This window comes from Mauremys reevesii, linkage group 4 (assembly GCF_016161935.1).
Source record: "Mauremys reevesii isolate NIE-2019 linkage group 4, ASM1616193v1, whole genome shotgun sequence".
NCBI lineage: Eukaryota > Metazoa > Chordata > Testudines > Geoemydidae > Mauremys > Mauremys reevesii.
The window spans coordinates 38531701-38546213 of NC_052626.1; the positions used below are offsets into that span (position 1 = coordinate 38531701).

General features: G+C 45.3%; 1 protein-coding gene across 16 annotated transcripts in view; it reads right to left on the reverse strand.

Moving 5' to 3' along the window:
* Positions 1 to 10135: 10135 nt before the first annotated feature.
* NRXN3 (neurexin 3) overlaps positions 10136 to 14513 on the reverse strand; it is a 1505977-nt gene continuing 1501599 nt past the window's right edge. For 12 of the 16 annotated variants that reach the window (XM_039537764.1, XM_039537767.1, XM_039537763.1 and 9 more), the window contains one exon: positions 10136 to 13711. In XM_039537764.1, coding sequence (XP_039393698.1) covers positions 12786 to 13711 — 926 coding nt within the window. In that variant the 3' untranslated portion in view covers positions 10136 to 12785. The remainder of the gene's footprint in view (positions 13712 to 14513) is intronic. The other 4 variants (XM_039537777.1, XM_039537776.1, XM_039537774.1 and 1 more) reach the window with 1 other exon arrangement.

Sequence of the window (14513 nt, forward strand, 5' to 3'; positions counted from 1 at the left end):
ATCAGGAGCTGGTTGAGATGAAAGTCCTGCTCCTTTTTCGTCCTCGGCTTAAAGGCCTTGCAGATCCGGCACTTATCGGCGAGGTGGGATTCCCCAAGGCACTTAAGACAGGAGTCGTGGGGATCTCCTGTTGGCATCGGCTTGTGACAGGCCGAGTTTGGTTTGAAACCCGGTGAACCGGGCTTGGGCCCCGGCACTGGGTGCGGGGAAGGGGCTAATCTCCGAACCCCTCTTAACTATATACACTAACTATGTTATAGAACAAATAAAACTAACTACAACTATAGAAATTTCAACTATATACACAAGAAATAACGAGAGAACTACGAGTAGCTAGGGAAGTGGAGAACAGCTAAGCTGCGCTCCACTGTTCCAATGACCGACACGGGCAGTAAGACGGAACTGAAGGGGTGTTGGGTCGGCAGGGGTATATATTCGGCGCCATGGTGGCGCCTCTCTAGGGGGTGACCCAGCCGACCCACCGAGTATTGCTAGGGTAAAAATCCTCCGACGAACGTGCACGCGGCGCGCGCACACCTAATTGGAATCGATATGAGCAAGCACTCGAAGAAGAATGCAGTTCTACCAATGCAATGTCAGTCCTCACCTGAAGTTACTTTGGAAGTGCATACAGTCTGCCAATGCAGCTCAACTCAGATGTGACGTACCCGCTGCTATCCTAGTGCTAGGGCCCTTATTCTGGTCTGCCATTGCTACTCAGGCCTGGCCTGAAGCACACTCTATTACTCAAGCTTTTTGGATTCTCCTGAGCAGAGAAGTGTGTGGGTTATGCTTTTTTGCACAGATAAATGAATGCCCATTAGGGACTAAGGCAGGACCCAACTCAGTTTGACTTGCCACTTGAGGCTTTGTAGTCAAATTTTCACAGCTGGCTCTTAGCCATAAAGTGCAAGATGTTTTGAGTGTAACATTTTACTCTCTTTTCCAGACAATGACCACTAAGAAGGAATGTTCTTTTATCTAGTCTACCAACCTTTAGTTTATGAAGTGCATTAGGCCCTTTAGCCTTGTTACGTCAACGTTATAAATGTGAGGCAGATGGATTTAAATTGCAGCAGCCAGATTTGTGGCCAGATTTGGAGAATCTCAAAACTTGTATTTGGGGTTTGGGGTAAGCCTATTATAAACATAGGTGGCATCCAGATCTGGACTACAAACCCTGCTTCAGTGGCCTAACTTCAGGGGAGGGTATGTGGTTTCAGAATCAGGATTACATTGAACTCACTCTGTATAGCTTCCCAATTAGTAGTAGGAAAGTTCTGCCCTGAGTTTTGACAGAATAAAACCCCAATGACTGGCTGGAAGCAGTGTGCTTTAGAAGTGGCCATCAGGCGAGCAACTACTCCTTTGAGCCTTTGTAATCAGAGGGGAGATGATGCAGGGAGCTGATATAAAGAAGGGAGAGCGCACGAGAGAGGCTGAGGAACTGGTTGCTTAAATAAAACATTTTCCGTTAATGTCATTCCTCATCCCCTGCCTCCCGCCAACAAAACTTTTGCCTTGGCCTTGAGATAATTAATCTTTGTTGTTTTGGAGAGTTCTCTATCAATACTCCAGTCTTCAAAGGCATCTAACCCTTCTGCTGATGAGCATGTTCGTCTCTCCATGAATCTTTCACAACCATGGCACTGCTGGCATGTCATTATGAGCCCGATCCTGTTCCTGCTTAAAGTCAGTGGCAAAACTCCCATTGGTACAGGGCCAGGTGCTAATGTTTCATTGAACTCAGTGGACTGTTCAGATCTTCCTGGTGTATTAAACAGCACAGGAGCTGCATTCAGCCTGTGCACATATAGTACATTCAGTAGCATAGCAGGTGGCATGTGCCTGGAACATACCGGACACTGTAGTGCTGGCTTTGTATTTTACCTACCTTTATTGTACCTGGATCAAGCAGCAGTAGTCAAAGGGGTGAAACCAGTAACAGCAATTACATTTAGTGGTGAGCGAGGAAAGCCATTCAGTCCACTTGCAGGTCCATTGGCATGAGAAAAATCAGTGTATGTTATACAGAGACAATTGCTTTGAGAACGGAGTCTGAGGAGCTCAGAAAGCACTGGAAGAACCCAGACTTCTCCACCAGTACCAGCGACATGAACACGTTTAGTTGGGCAGCAGTTTCAGCCTGGCTTACTCTACTCTGAGCACTTACTTTAAGTGGCTTGAACCAGCTCTCTGAAATGTCCCTCAATACTTAGGAGTCAAAAAGGAAACTAGGATTTTTCAAAACAATCTTTTAAGCACTCATCAGTACTTGTTTTGGCAGCTCATGGCATGGTAATGAACAGAGCAGCCTGACTGCTGCCAGAACAGCTGCAGCTATGAGGGGGGCATTGGAAGAGAGCCAGGCAAGGTTCCTGGAGTGTGACTCCTGTGTTTGGGGAGGCTGGGCATGAGCTAGAAGTGTTTGTGTGTGTGTGTGTGGGGGGGCACCAGCACCAGGACTGTGGCCCTGTCCCTGCTTCTCCTCTAGGCCACACCACACTCGGCTGCCTCCCCGCAAGGTCCCACCCATGCTCCACCCCCACTCTACCCCAGCCCTGACCTCCTCCCCTGAGGCCCTGCCCATCTGCCCACACCTCTTTGCCTCCCTCCCCGCAACCCCCCCCCCCAGCCTGCAGCTCATGCCTCTTCATGCCCACCCACCACACATGCCTCTCCCCCCCACCCCACCCGAGGCCACCACCCCCTGCCTGCTGCTTGCGCCTCTCTGTCCCGAGCAGCAGGTGTGTGGCGGGGTGTCTTTGGGGAGAAGGCGCAGAGTGAGGGCCTGACCTCCGGGGGAAGAGGTGGCGCAGGGGTGGGAAGAGGAGCAGCATGGGTGAGGCCACAGGGGAAGAGGACAAGCGGACAGGAGGCCGCACTTAGGGTGGAGCACGTGGGGGTGGCGCACAGGCACTGCCAAGATGCCTTTTTGGTGGCAGCCCTCCAAAGGCGGCTGGCCAGCATGCCTCCAGAGAGAGGTGTGCCACAGCCTGTTTGGGGAGGCTCAGCCTCCCCTGGCCTCTTATAACTGCCACCCAGGCACTCATGAGTCAGCATATTTCCCCAGTGGCCCATCCCCTCTGCTGGGAACACTACATGTGGGAGGAGCTCCTCTCACATGGGGTTGTATGGGAGTGAGAGAGCATGTCAGGCCAGGCGCCCCTAGACTCAGCACAGGGCCCTGGTCACCCATTTCGCCCTCCAGCCTTCTCCTGCTATTATCTAGCATGGTAAGTCCTATAGCTCAAAAATGCAGTCCAAGCCAATACTGAAGGTTCAAACCCACTGAAGGTACCTGATGACCAGGGGCGGCTCTAGAAATCGGGCTGCCCCAAGCAGCGCAGAGCGCTGCGCCGCCCTTCCCCGGTCCCGTGGCGGGTCCCCTTTTCCCGCGGCTCCGGTTGAGCTCCTGCCGGCATGCCTGCGGCAGGTCCACCGGAGCCCGGGACGAGCGGACCTGCCGCAGTCATGCCTGAGGCAGGTCCGCTCGTTCCGGGCTCCGGTGGACCTGCCGCCGGCATGCCGGCGGGAGCTCAACCGGAGCCAAATGCCGCCCCCCGGGAAACGGCCGCCCCAAGCGCCTGCTTGGCGCGCTGGTGTCTAGAGCCGCCCCTGCTGATGACAGGAGTTGTTACAGTTGCACATAACCAAATTTATTCTTATTACTTTCCTATTTAAATAAACCCTTGGACACTCCATACAAAAGTCCACTGTTAGCAGAACAGTATTAAGAGTGTGAAGTCAAGCACTTTAAAGTTAGGGAATATGAACCTTTAGGTCACATAGTAGTGTTTTGCTCAGGATTGCTGCCTCAGTGAGGACTTGTTGGACACTGCTCAGAGAAAAAATAACCGTTGTTTAGTAAATGAGGCTCTACCTCGTGATAGTCTGTAGCATTATGGTCAGCACATTCACAAGCTTATGCTAAAGTTTGTATAGCTTGTAAAGTATCTGAAATTTCATAGTCTGCTGAACTTTTTTGTTCTGGTAAAATGTGTGTGTTGACACACTGTATATAAATTATAAGATTCTACTGTATAACATAGCTGTAACATGCTCCAGAGTTAGAAAAGCAGGCACCAACCAGCTTTCAGAGACAAAAAGACACTGGCACCCAAGCCAGGTGTTAATGATTCATCACCTGCTTAAATAGACATTCTCTGGTAGGGGGAAGGTGTGAGCAAGAAATTTACATTTCATCATGAGGCTGGTTCAAAGCTCATGTCCACAAGAGACTGTTTGGCGCAGCAAGGATGGTTCTAGCACAAGAAATTGAATTATAATGAGGGGAGAAAAACACTTGCCCTCACGCTCTCCGCCTTCATCTCTGCTCATGACATCAATGACCCTGAAAGAGCTGATGTTGGGAGGGAGTGCCGGCTGGGAGGCTTTGCAGCCAATACAGCCTGCTATAAGCTTAGACATCTTTTTGCTTTCAAGTTCACTTAGCTTGTTAAGTTAGTTTGTGTTTTATCTGTTACTTCTTTTCTAACCAATCCTGACCTTTCTGCCTCATTACGTGTAGTCACTTAAAAGCTTTCTGAAAGTTAATAAACTTTGCCCTTTTTTATCTAACCAGTGTGTTTAGCTTAAAGTGTGTGGGACACTTCATCTGGGATAACAGAGCCGGTGTATGGCATTTTCCGTTGATGACATGATGGACTTTGAATGAGCTTGAATTATTCAGCAAGGTGCTGGGCAACACAAGATGCACATTTCTGGGGGGAAGTCTGGGACTAGAGTTCCCAGTGTTCTTCTGCAGTGTACTTCACGAGTGGCCAGCTAGTAGTGCTCAATACTGTGCAGCTGGGCACAAGTTACATGCTGGAGCCTGTGTGTTAACTGGCCAGGAGTGACTGTTTCCTGGTTGGAGAACTGAGGCGACACAGCTATTCAGCAGGTCAGATTGTACCCTGGGGATTGTCACACTCCTTACTCTAGAAGTTGGGAGGTGACCACTAATTGCGTGTGCATCAGGCATGTGTGGCCTGATGTCCAGAGTTGTTGAGCCCTCACAACTACAGCCGCAGTCGATGGATGTTCCCCAGCTCCAATAGTAATGCAGTGAAATTAGGAGGCATGAGGCTAGGGCAAGGAATTAGCAGTGTCTGAATTCTAATCCTGGTGCTGCCACTGATTTTATGAGTGGCCTCAGGTATTTTTGTCTCATCTGTAAAAGGGTGCTAAGTCTTTTATCCTAAGTGGAGATGTGGACCTAAATTAATGTTAGTCAGGCACGCAATACCCTAATTCAGTGTTCAGTTGAGGGGGGCAGGGCAAGTAAAGGTAAACAGGCAACCTTCATGTTAGCATTTCTTAACTTTTATGTGCCTGACCAGAGTACATGGTTTTTACTAAAACGTTTGTATGCACCCTTTCATTATTTTAGAGTGTGTGTGAGAGAAGTGAACCATGCACATGCTCTATTTCTTCCTTCAATTACCTTTAAAATAAGATAGATATTGTTCCTTTCAGAATGAGATGTCTTCTGTCTCATCTTTTCCCTCGCCCTTTCCTCCCTATCAAAGGCCTGCTGCTATCTCCAGTTTTTATGAGGACTGTAAATTACTGATCCAAACCATGACACTGAGAACAGTGCAGAACTTTACTTATGGCAAGGAAATCAATGAGCTATCATGACTGATGCTCTCTGGTGCTTTCGCTTTTCCTGTTTGTGGCTCTCATTCCATGGTGTGAGTCAGTCCCATTTCCTGTTCCAGTCTTTTGGACATTTAATAGCCTCTTTGTGTCATGCAATTCAAATGCCACTGTGTCAGCATGGAGTTTTCAGGAAGCCCCAAGCCTATAGCACTATTAATAATTGCATTTACAGTGCTTTTATCTTGAGTGGTACACTTTACTTTGTTTCATCCGAATTTCCCTCTTGTGGGAGAGAGGGGACCAGTCAGCGCTCCAGCTAGGGCTTTAATCCAGGGCAATCTACACATAACTCCTGGGCGCACCAGATAGCAAGTGTAAAAAATCAGGATGGGAGTGGGGGGTAATAGGTGCCTATATAAGAAAAAGCCCCCAAAAGCGGAACTGTCCCTATAAAATCGGGACATCTGGTCACCTTAACTCTGTATGAAACATCTGATCAGCCAACTCTATCCCGTCCCTGATGGCTGTACCTAACACACTTGGTCCTTTGGGAAAGTCATGTGAAGGGTTTTCCCAAAAGGCCCTGGGAGGATTTTGCCTGGCACAGAGCGGGAGGGGCCTCTTACCTGATTGGCCTTAAAGAAGATATAGGGTTCAAAGAGTAAGTCTCCCAGCTGGAAATCCAAGGAGTTGGACATTGGTGCCATAAAAAGTGCTTTAATCAAATGAGGCTCAGAAGAAACAGTTACAAAGGCCACAAACAACCCCCTCATGCTGTGACCCCGCCCCCCATCAATGAAAGATCTGGTTTGTTAACAAACCGGGAACCCACTTCTCTAGTCATGTCTCTTTCTCAACAGCAATTCCTCAGAGGTTGCTACTTCCTTAGGGCAGCAGTAACTGCCTTTGTCCTTGTGTGTATAAAGAAGGGGCTCAAGAGATCTGAAGAGGACTATTTGAGAGGGCATAACAACCCTGGCTGTCCTTGAGAGGTTTCAAGCCTTGCTCCACAGAATGCATGCAGAGCTACTCTTCGGCTGCTTTTTCACTGGCTCAGGCTAGCTTCGCCTAGTGAGTGACACTTAAAAAATACCTTAAGGAACGTATTTAGTCCCATGTGAACTATACATACTAAAGCCTATTTTGTCGTTGTGTGGTGAAATAAACATAATTCGAGTGTGTTAACGGAGCAGGCACTCCAAGCCTACAGACAATGGTGCTAAGTCTTTATTTACACTTTTGATTAGTGTAAATAAAGAATAACATCCTGAAGTCACTGATGTAAAACCTGTGTGAGTGAAAGGAGACCCCCAAGGCCTCTACTGCTGCATAATTTACCACAGAAAAGGCTGAATAACAGAAGCACTGTATAAACTGTTGACTAAACAAAAACAACTAAACTATTTAAAATTGTAGACTAGAGCCTTGGGCAACTTCATCTGTATTGTATCTATAAATATGCTGGTCTACATTCTAAACTCTTTACACAGGCCTCACAGTTTGCAGTGGCATGGCTATTATACCTGTAAAAGCAGCAAAGAGTCCCATGGCACCTTATAGACTAACGGACGTATTGGAGCATGAGCTTTCGTGGGTGAATACTCACTTCGTCGGATGGATGTAGTCCATCCGACTACATCCATCTTTGCTGCTTTTACAGATCCAGACTAACACGGCTACCCCTCTGATACTTGGCTATTATACCGTACATGTAAGAGAGCCTTTCTGTTTCTTCATAAAATCTGCTGCTGGTAGAAAGACAACGTAGGTAGATGCCCAAGGAAAGGAAGAAGGATGGAACATGTTGGGACAGAAGACACTGAGATGAACATCCAGGGTGCTAGAGGAAAGCACAAAGGATGATTTTTCCACATTCAGGATGGTCCCTCCCTCCAGGAGCCACACATTTTTTGGGTGAAGAGAGAATGTTGCGTCTCTTGGGGAGCTTCTTATGGGAGGAAGAGGGAAACAAGCAAGAGACAGGCACAGATATTGACTCTATTTTAAGCTACCATTGGGCATCTCAGATGGCTCTCATGGCTGCAATACCTCACCCCCACCGTGTCACCTGTGCTGCCCACAACCCAGCTAGTTTCCCATGCATTCCTGCTGAGCAGCAGGCAGGCATCAAGGTTCCCCCTGTAGTGAATTCCCCTGTGGCACTGGATCTGTAGTCCACAGCTCTGCCTCCCTTCTCGCTCCTCCTTCCCAATCAGCAATAGAGATGACAACAGTGACTGAAGGAGGTGGTGGCCAGAGGCGCATGAGAAGAGCAATTGCTTTGCTGCAGTGTGTGGGAAATGTCATATGTGGGTGGAGCCATACAAACCATACCAGCTATGGTTGTTATAAGGGATGTTGGCCCAACCCACAGGTGAGCAGCTCTGCAGAGCTGCAGCTCCATGAGGACAGGAAACGCTGCCCTGGCTGAAACAGCTTGTGCTCCAGTGTTAACACATCTCAGGGATTTAATGCAACTGATGTGCTTTTTGATCCTGCTGGAGCTGTCTGGGGATGTCAGGGGAAGCAACTTCCTGTGTGTGATTTTTTTTTGGAAGGCCGGGGTGTGTGTGTGTGTGTGTGTGTGTGGGCGGGGGGAACCTCTCTGACTGGCAGTTTTTCACACATCTGCATTTCCTGGGGTAGAACAGCTGCTGCAGGAGGCAGGTAGAGCACCCTCTCCCCCTCACCACTGAGGAACTAACAGATGTTTTTGGCTATGGGAAGGGGGAAAAGAGGAAGTAGCCCATACCATTTTCACACAAGGTGAAGTGGGAGCCAACAGAGCCCAGCAGCTCAGGACATCTTTGCTCCCACCCCTCTTGTAAGAAATGGGATGGCTCCCCTCTCTTCCTCCCCTCACCACTGCTGGGTAATTCTGCAACACCAGACCTGGGAAGGGAGGGAGGAGAACCACCATGGAGCTGCCCTTCCACTACACCACGATGGGGGGTGGAAGATCCCCTGGAACTATTCCACCCCCCGCCTCCCCGGCCTGGGTTGGGGGTGACGAACCTCCACAGCTACAGAAGCAGAAGTGTGCTGGGGGTCATAGGCATATGTGGGGCAAAGGGGGTTCAGCATGGTTGTGGGGGCTGGGCAAGTGGAGTTGATCTAAGGGCTGGGGACACAAAATTAATTCATTTGGAGCAGGACCACACAATTAATTGCTGAGCGGCTCCATTAACACGGGGTGAAATCCACATGTAGAAGGTCCCCTTCTGAATAAAATCACCATAATTTGGACCACTGACTTGATCGAGAGTAAAGTCTGAATAAAAAATGAGAAAGGACCACAGGTTCAGACCTTTGTTGACGATAAAATCTGTCCCCATTGGGCCCTTCAATTCCCAAACTCTTTGAGCTCAATGGCAGCATCCATTATGTACCAGTAAAACAAAACTAATTACATACTCTCTGCAGGCTTCTTGCCATTAGGGAAGGGGTCATCACATCTCCACAGCGCCATCTGGGCCAGAAACTTAGCAATAGCTTTGAGTTTTTAAGTGCCATGGCATATAGCTACTATAACAATTTGATTAAAGGAAAAACCTCAGTGGTTGGCAATAAGGCCTTAAATAGTTAAATAACTTTTAATTTAATATTATTGATATTTTATCAGCTGAATTTTCCGAATTCCTGTCAACATTTCTCTATCTTCTTATCTTGGATTGGGGCAAATGATCTCGTCTGGAGAGCTGCAGTTGGAACAATGCTTTGTAGCCTCAATCTATTCTGGTGATACAAAGGAATGATTCATGAATGCAGTCTCCATTTGGATATGTAGGCAAGCAGGGTCCTTCATTGTTGAAAGGTTATGTTCTACTAAAGCCATATTTAAATTTTAGGTAATTGCCCACTGGTTAAAGTGCTTTACAATTAAACCAGACTATAAGGGGTGGGGGAAATGTACCTTACAACAACTTGAAAGATGCCTGTTTATCATGCAGTCACATGGGGCTCTACATTCCTTGAGAAGCTACATCATCAGATAGTCAAGACAGGTTCTTATTTGACCTAGCTTTCAAAGGTCTTATCCCTGGGGAAACTTAAAATTGGACTAGACAAAGCATCTGAAAATATGTGGTAGAGCAAGGGATTAAATAATTTGATAGGTCTTAACCTGTCTTCTTTCTGTGGATCAAATCCTGAGGTCCTTGCTCACTAATTACTCAACAAAACTGCCACGGGAATAAAGGACTGAGTTAAAACTACATAATGACTCAAGGTTTGGCCCATAACTGTTAATTATTCTTTAAAACAATTTTTGTTCTAGCAGTTTGCCCTTCTTTGTGACTATGAATAATAATTAGGGACCCGATTCTGTGAAGTCTGACTCTTCCACGTATCCCCACTGACTTCAGTGGACTACTTATTTGACTAGTCAGGTGAATAAAGGTTGGCTGGATTGAGCCCACAATATCTTTCACACTGCACTAGTTTTGCTGTAACCATGCTTATCTCCCCTACAGAACATTAGAGTGCCTCTTGAGCCTTTTGGAAATAAAAGGACAGCAACATCCAGGGCTTTGGGAAGAACATTTTATTGCTAAGCATATCCTTGAACGAAAATGCAAATAAGAAAAGAAGGAAAGAAAGAAAGAAGGGGAAAAAAAGCAGTAACGTCACAATAACTCAAATGAATATCCTTGAGGTTCTGTGCATAAAACAACAGGAGTATGGTAGAAGCCCACATACAGAAATGCACATGTTCCCAAAAAACTGTTGAATAGAAACTTACACAAAAAAAAAGTAACGGAACAGAAAAGAACGTGGGATTTTTTTCTTTAAAAAAAGGAGGGGGAGGGTATAAAAAAGAAAGAAAGAAAGCAAGAAATCATTTCACAAGACTCCAAGAACAGCAATCTTTTACAGACATTGAGAAATAATCAACTTCAGATAGGTTCGGCCAGTTAAGTTGTCTAAAATCGTGCTTTCATACCTTTTTTAAAACTTGTCTTTTTTTCTTTTTTAGTATTTAAAAACAAATCAAAACAAAACAAAAAATAAACCACCCAAAAAACAACCTCACACACACACACACACACACACACACACACACACTGAAAGAGCTGTTAACAGCGAAAGCCTCTTCTCTAAACATTTGAGAAGGCTGCTTTTTATTTTGTTCCCATGTGCGTGTGTGCATTTGATGACACTTTTCTTCAAAGTCAAATATTCATGCGAATTATAAACACCAGCAAGAGTAGATTTCTAAATCTAAACAGCTGATTAGTTTTCATCTGTACACAGAGAAATTGTACATTTGTGATACTCCAGAGTCTTCAATTCATTTTGTGTTTGTTTTTCTTTTTGTCTCTCTCCCCCTCTTTTGCTTTTTTTGCACATGACAGTCATGGCCATGAAACCAGTTGGTTATTGTTCTGTACAGTAAGTTACTCCCTTTCACATACTTGGGGAAAAATAAAAACCAAACCACCAAGATTAATTAAATCAACTAAAACAAACAAAAAAAAATCCCAGTTTAACCATAAAACATTATATACATCAGGGTACTCTAGAAATTACACTAGCAAAAAAAGTAGTAAAATATGTAAACAAAATCTGAGAATTTTTTTTTTTATCCTTTTGACACAGGTAACTGTGACAAAGCTAAAGCACACACTCTCTTCACATTTTTATGGTTTGCTTTTTGTTGGTATTATTAAAATGTTTTTCTTCTAAAACAACATTCTCAGTCCATGTAAACACCTTGACAGAGTTTCTGTTCCAGTCGTCCCATCAAACATATGGTGATAAATATATCTGTATATATATATATATTTATATATATAATACTATTATTAACTCCTTTTATTATTTTTTGTGTCACAGCAGCTTTATTCATTTCTTTTATATAAAAGAGAGAGTAAGGGGTGAATAGGGCAAATGGAAAGACAGATAGTCAGAAATGTCAAGCTACAAAATTAAAATATTACATATGAAAAACATCTTCATGTCAAAAAAAACCCCTATGAATTTTGCACTTGTTCGCAGCATGTGTTTGGCTTGTGTGACGTTTATGGTTCTTGTCAAAGGTTGAACTCCAGTATTGTCTTTCTGACCTCTTTATTCGACTGCTTTATTACTAATTTTTTGCATGCATTGTAATCAGTCACAGAACCAGAACCCAAAGAAAAGGCTCCCTTCATTTAGCATCATATATCTAGCTCAGAGTGACCGACCACTTTTGTTTTGCTTCCCCTCCCCCACACTTATTTAGCCATAGTTTGGCTGTGTCAATGCACACTCACTGGTATTGTCAAATAAAGCCAATGGCCCCAATCAAACCAGACTGAAACCTATCTGTTCATGAGTTTAGTTGCAGATACTGGAGCCAAATCTAAGGGGGACCAGTTTTCCATAAGAATCATCTTCATCATCACTCATTACACACTTTCACTGTGCTATTAGCAAATAACTTACTGTAGACAACGGATTCTAGAGACCACACGACCAGATATGTAGAGTGAACACCATGGGTAGCTTTTGAGTTCATATATGGCAATAGTCTCTCTTTATTTATTAGGTGGGTCCCCCCCGAGATTTCTTCTTGACTCATGTTCTGGTTCATTCTCTTCTCCCCTTCACACACCCCAACCCCCAAAAAGAAAAAGAAAAAAAAACAAAAACAAAAACCAACAAGCCCCAAAACCATTTATTCCCCGCTCCCCCCCTCAGATCTCAAAAAATTATACGTATTCTGGACACGGCCAGATCAGTTTGTTTGATTTTTTTTGTTTGTTTGTTTAAAATGTTTATGCATTTTTTCTTTTTCTTTCTTTCTTTTTTTTAATAAGTAAACTGAAAAATGATCGATACAGTCAAAGATCACGAACATCATTAAGACTCACTTGGAGATATGAAACAAGTAAGCCATGAAATCTTCTACCTTTTGCGGAAAGTTCAGCGAAGAGGAGATGTGGAGACTTCCAAGTCCGTCAGCATGGTAGAGCTGCATGTGCCATCTCCAGAACGCTGTGTGTGCTTTATAATACAGTAGGGCAGAGTTTGCTGACTCCAAGCGATGACTGAGACATTAACAGTCACAGCTGAATCTTTTTCCCAATTTTTTTTCCCACAAACTGTAGATCCCAATCTCGTTAGCTGTAACGGCTCTGATATTTCAGTTAAATCTCATTAAGTATATATATATTTATATATAAATAAGTATATTTTTACACATAATACTCTTTGTCCTTGTTTTTCTGTTTCTTGTGGCCGCTCTTTGTGCTCTGCTGCTTCTCCTTCACGAGCGTGCCATTGCTCTGGGCTGAGTTGCTGATGTAGTTCCGCGTCTCATCCACCTGATAGGACCCCTCGTCCCTGTTCCTGTACTTGTACATGGCATACAGGAGGATCAGGATGCAGAGGGCGGCAGCAGCCACAATACCGACGACCATCCCCGTTGTGCTGCTCGACTCACGGACCACCTCTGAGGCCCCCGGAACCCGTCTGATTCCTGGCTCCGTGGGGTTTGCTGTGGGCACATTACGGAACATGGGGGAAGTTATTAGCGGGCTCTTCAGCTTTGTGCTGTCTAGCTCATAGGCAGTGGGCAACGGAAGCAAGACTATGTCAGGCTGGGGTTTGAGCTCACGGTTATTCATTTTGCCAGCTGGCAATTTGGGCACCATCCCAGTCGAGGACGAAGCTGTGGAGCGGATCAGCTCAGGGGACAAAGCCGTGGTAGTAGTCCTACCAGTTTCGGAGACTTTGTTAGGTCTAAAGTCCTTGGATTCCCACTTAGGTGCATGTGCTTTGTAGCCACCTTCGAAGACTGAAGTGGAAAGACTCTTATCTGTTACCAAGGAGAAGGTGGTGTAAAAATCTTCATCATCAGTAGGGGGTAGGTTAGAGTCAAAGGTTTCCCCTGAGCCATACCCAGATATCACCAAGCCATCATCATCACAACCATCGCTGCCTTGGTCCGACAAGCAAGGTAACCCCGCCTCAGAGGTCATGGACAGGGAATCTTTGGTGGTCTCAATAATGGTGAGGAGGGGGCGAAAGGTAGGGGGGAGTGTAATGAAAGGTGCACGAGTAGCAATAGGAGGGATATCTAAAGGGTCTTCTACAAGTAGAGGGATAACTAATTCACCTCCTGGGATTGAAAAGAAAAAACAGAAGATTAGTAAACATTAGTGACACAGTGCATCATGTTCAATTCCCTGAGCTCAAAGGTGGTGGAGGACTCAGAAGTTATGAAGAAGTGTCATGGAGGCAGCTTTCCTGCCCCTATCCACACCATCAACACACTTTTCCAGGGTTCTAGGAAGCTTTCTGCCCAACCCTGCTTTTTGAGATAGGTAAACTGGCCATTCCAATTCCTTTCTCTTTTAATCTCTGCTAGGTATGTTCAAGTGAGAGAATTTTGAAATCCTAGTGACCAAAGGGTTTGCGGTCCTAAAGATACTCTCAAGTGACTGTGCAGATTTCAAACTTGGCATGGTTCCATTTTCTTATGTCTTTTACTATATGGGAAAAAGAATACTTAATTGTGGAATTACTCCAAACCTCCAGACAGTACTGTTCTCTTGGGTTGGATTTTGCTGCTGACGCATGCTGATTTTACGTTTTTCCTCTGATCTTTCTTGTCACTGGTATTTCTTCTCTGCCATTTGAGTTCCACAGCAACAGTTCCCAGTTCAACCTTTTTTTCTTGTTTGTCCGTCCTGTTTTTCAAATTGTGTGAGTGAATGAAGTGCGCATGAAAGGTAGGGATGGACTGTTGTGGTTGGAACTAGATGTAGTGCAAGAAGGCACAGAGAGCACCTCAATGCATGTTTGTCTTTTTTATCTTCAATGCCCTCTGCTACTCTAGTCCTTTTCCTCTCCCTGCCCCTTCTCAGCTCTGCTAACGCACCCTGATATTGATCTGCAATACTCCTTGTTGTTTCAATGCT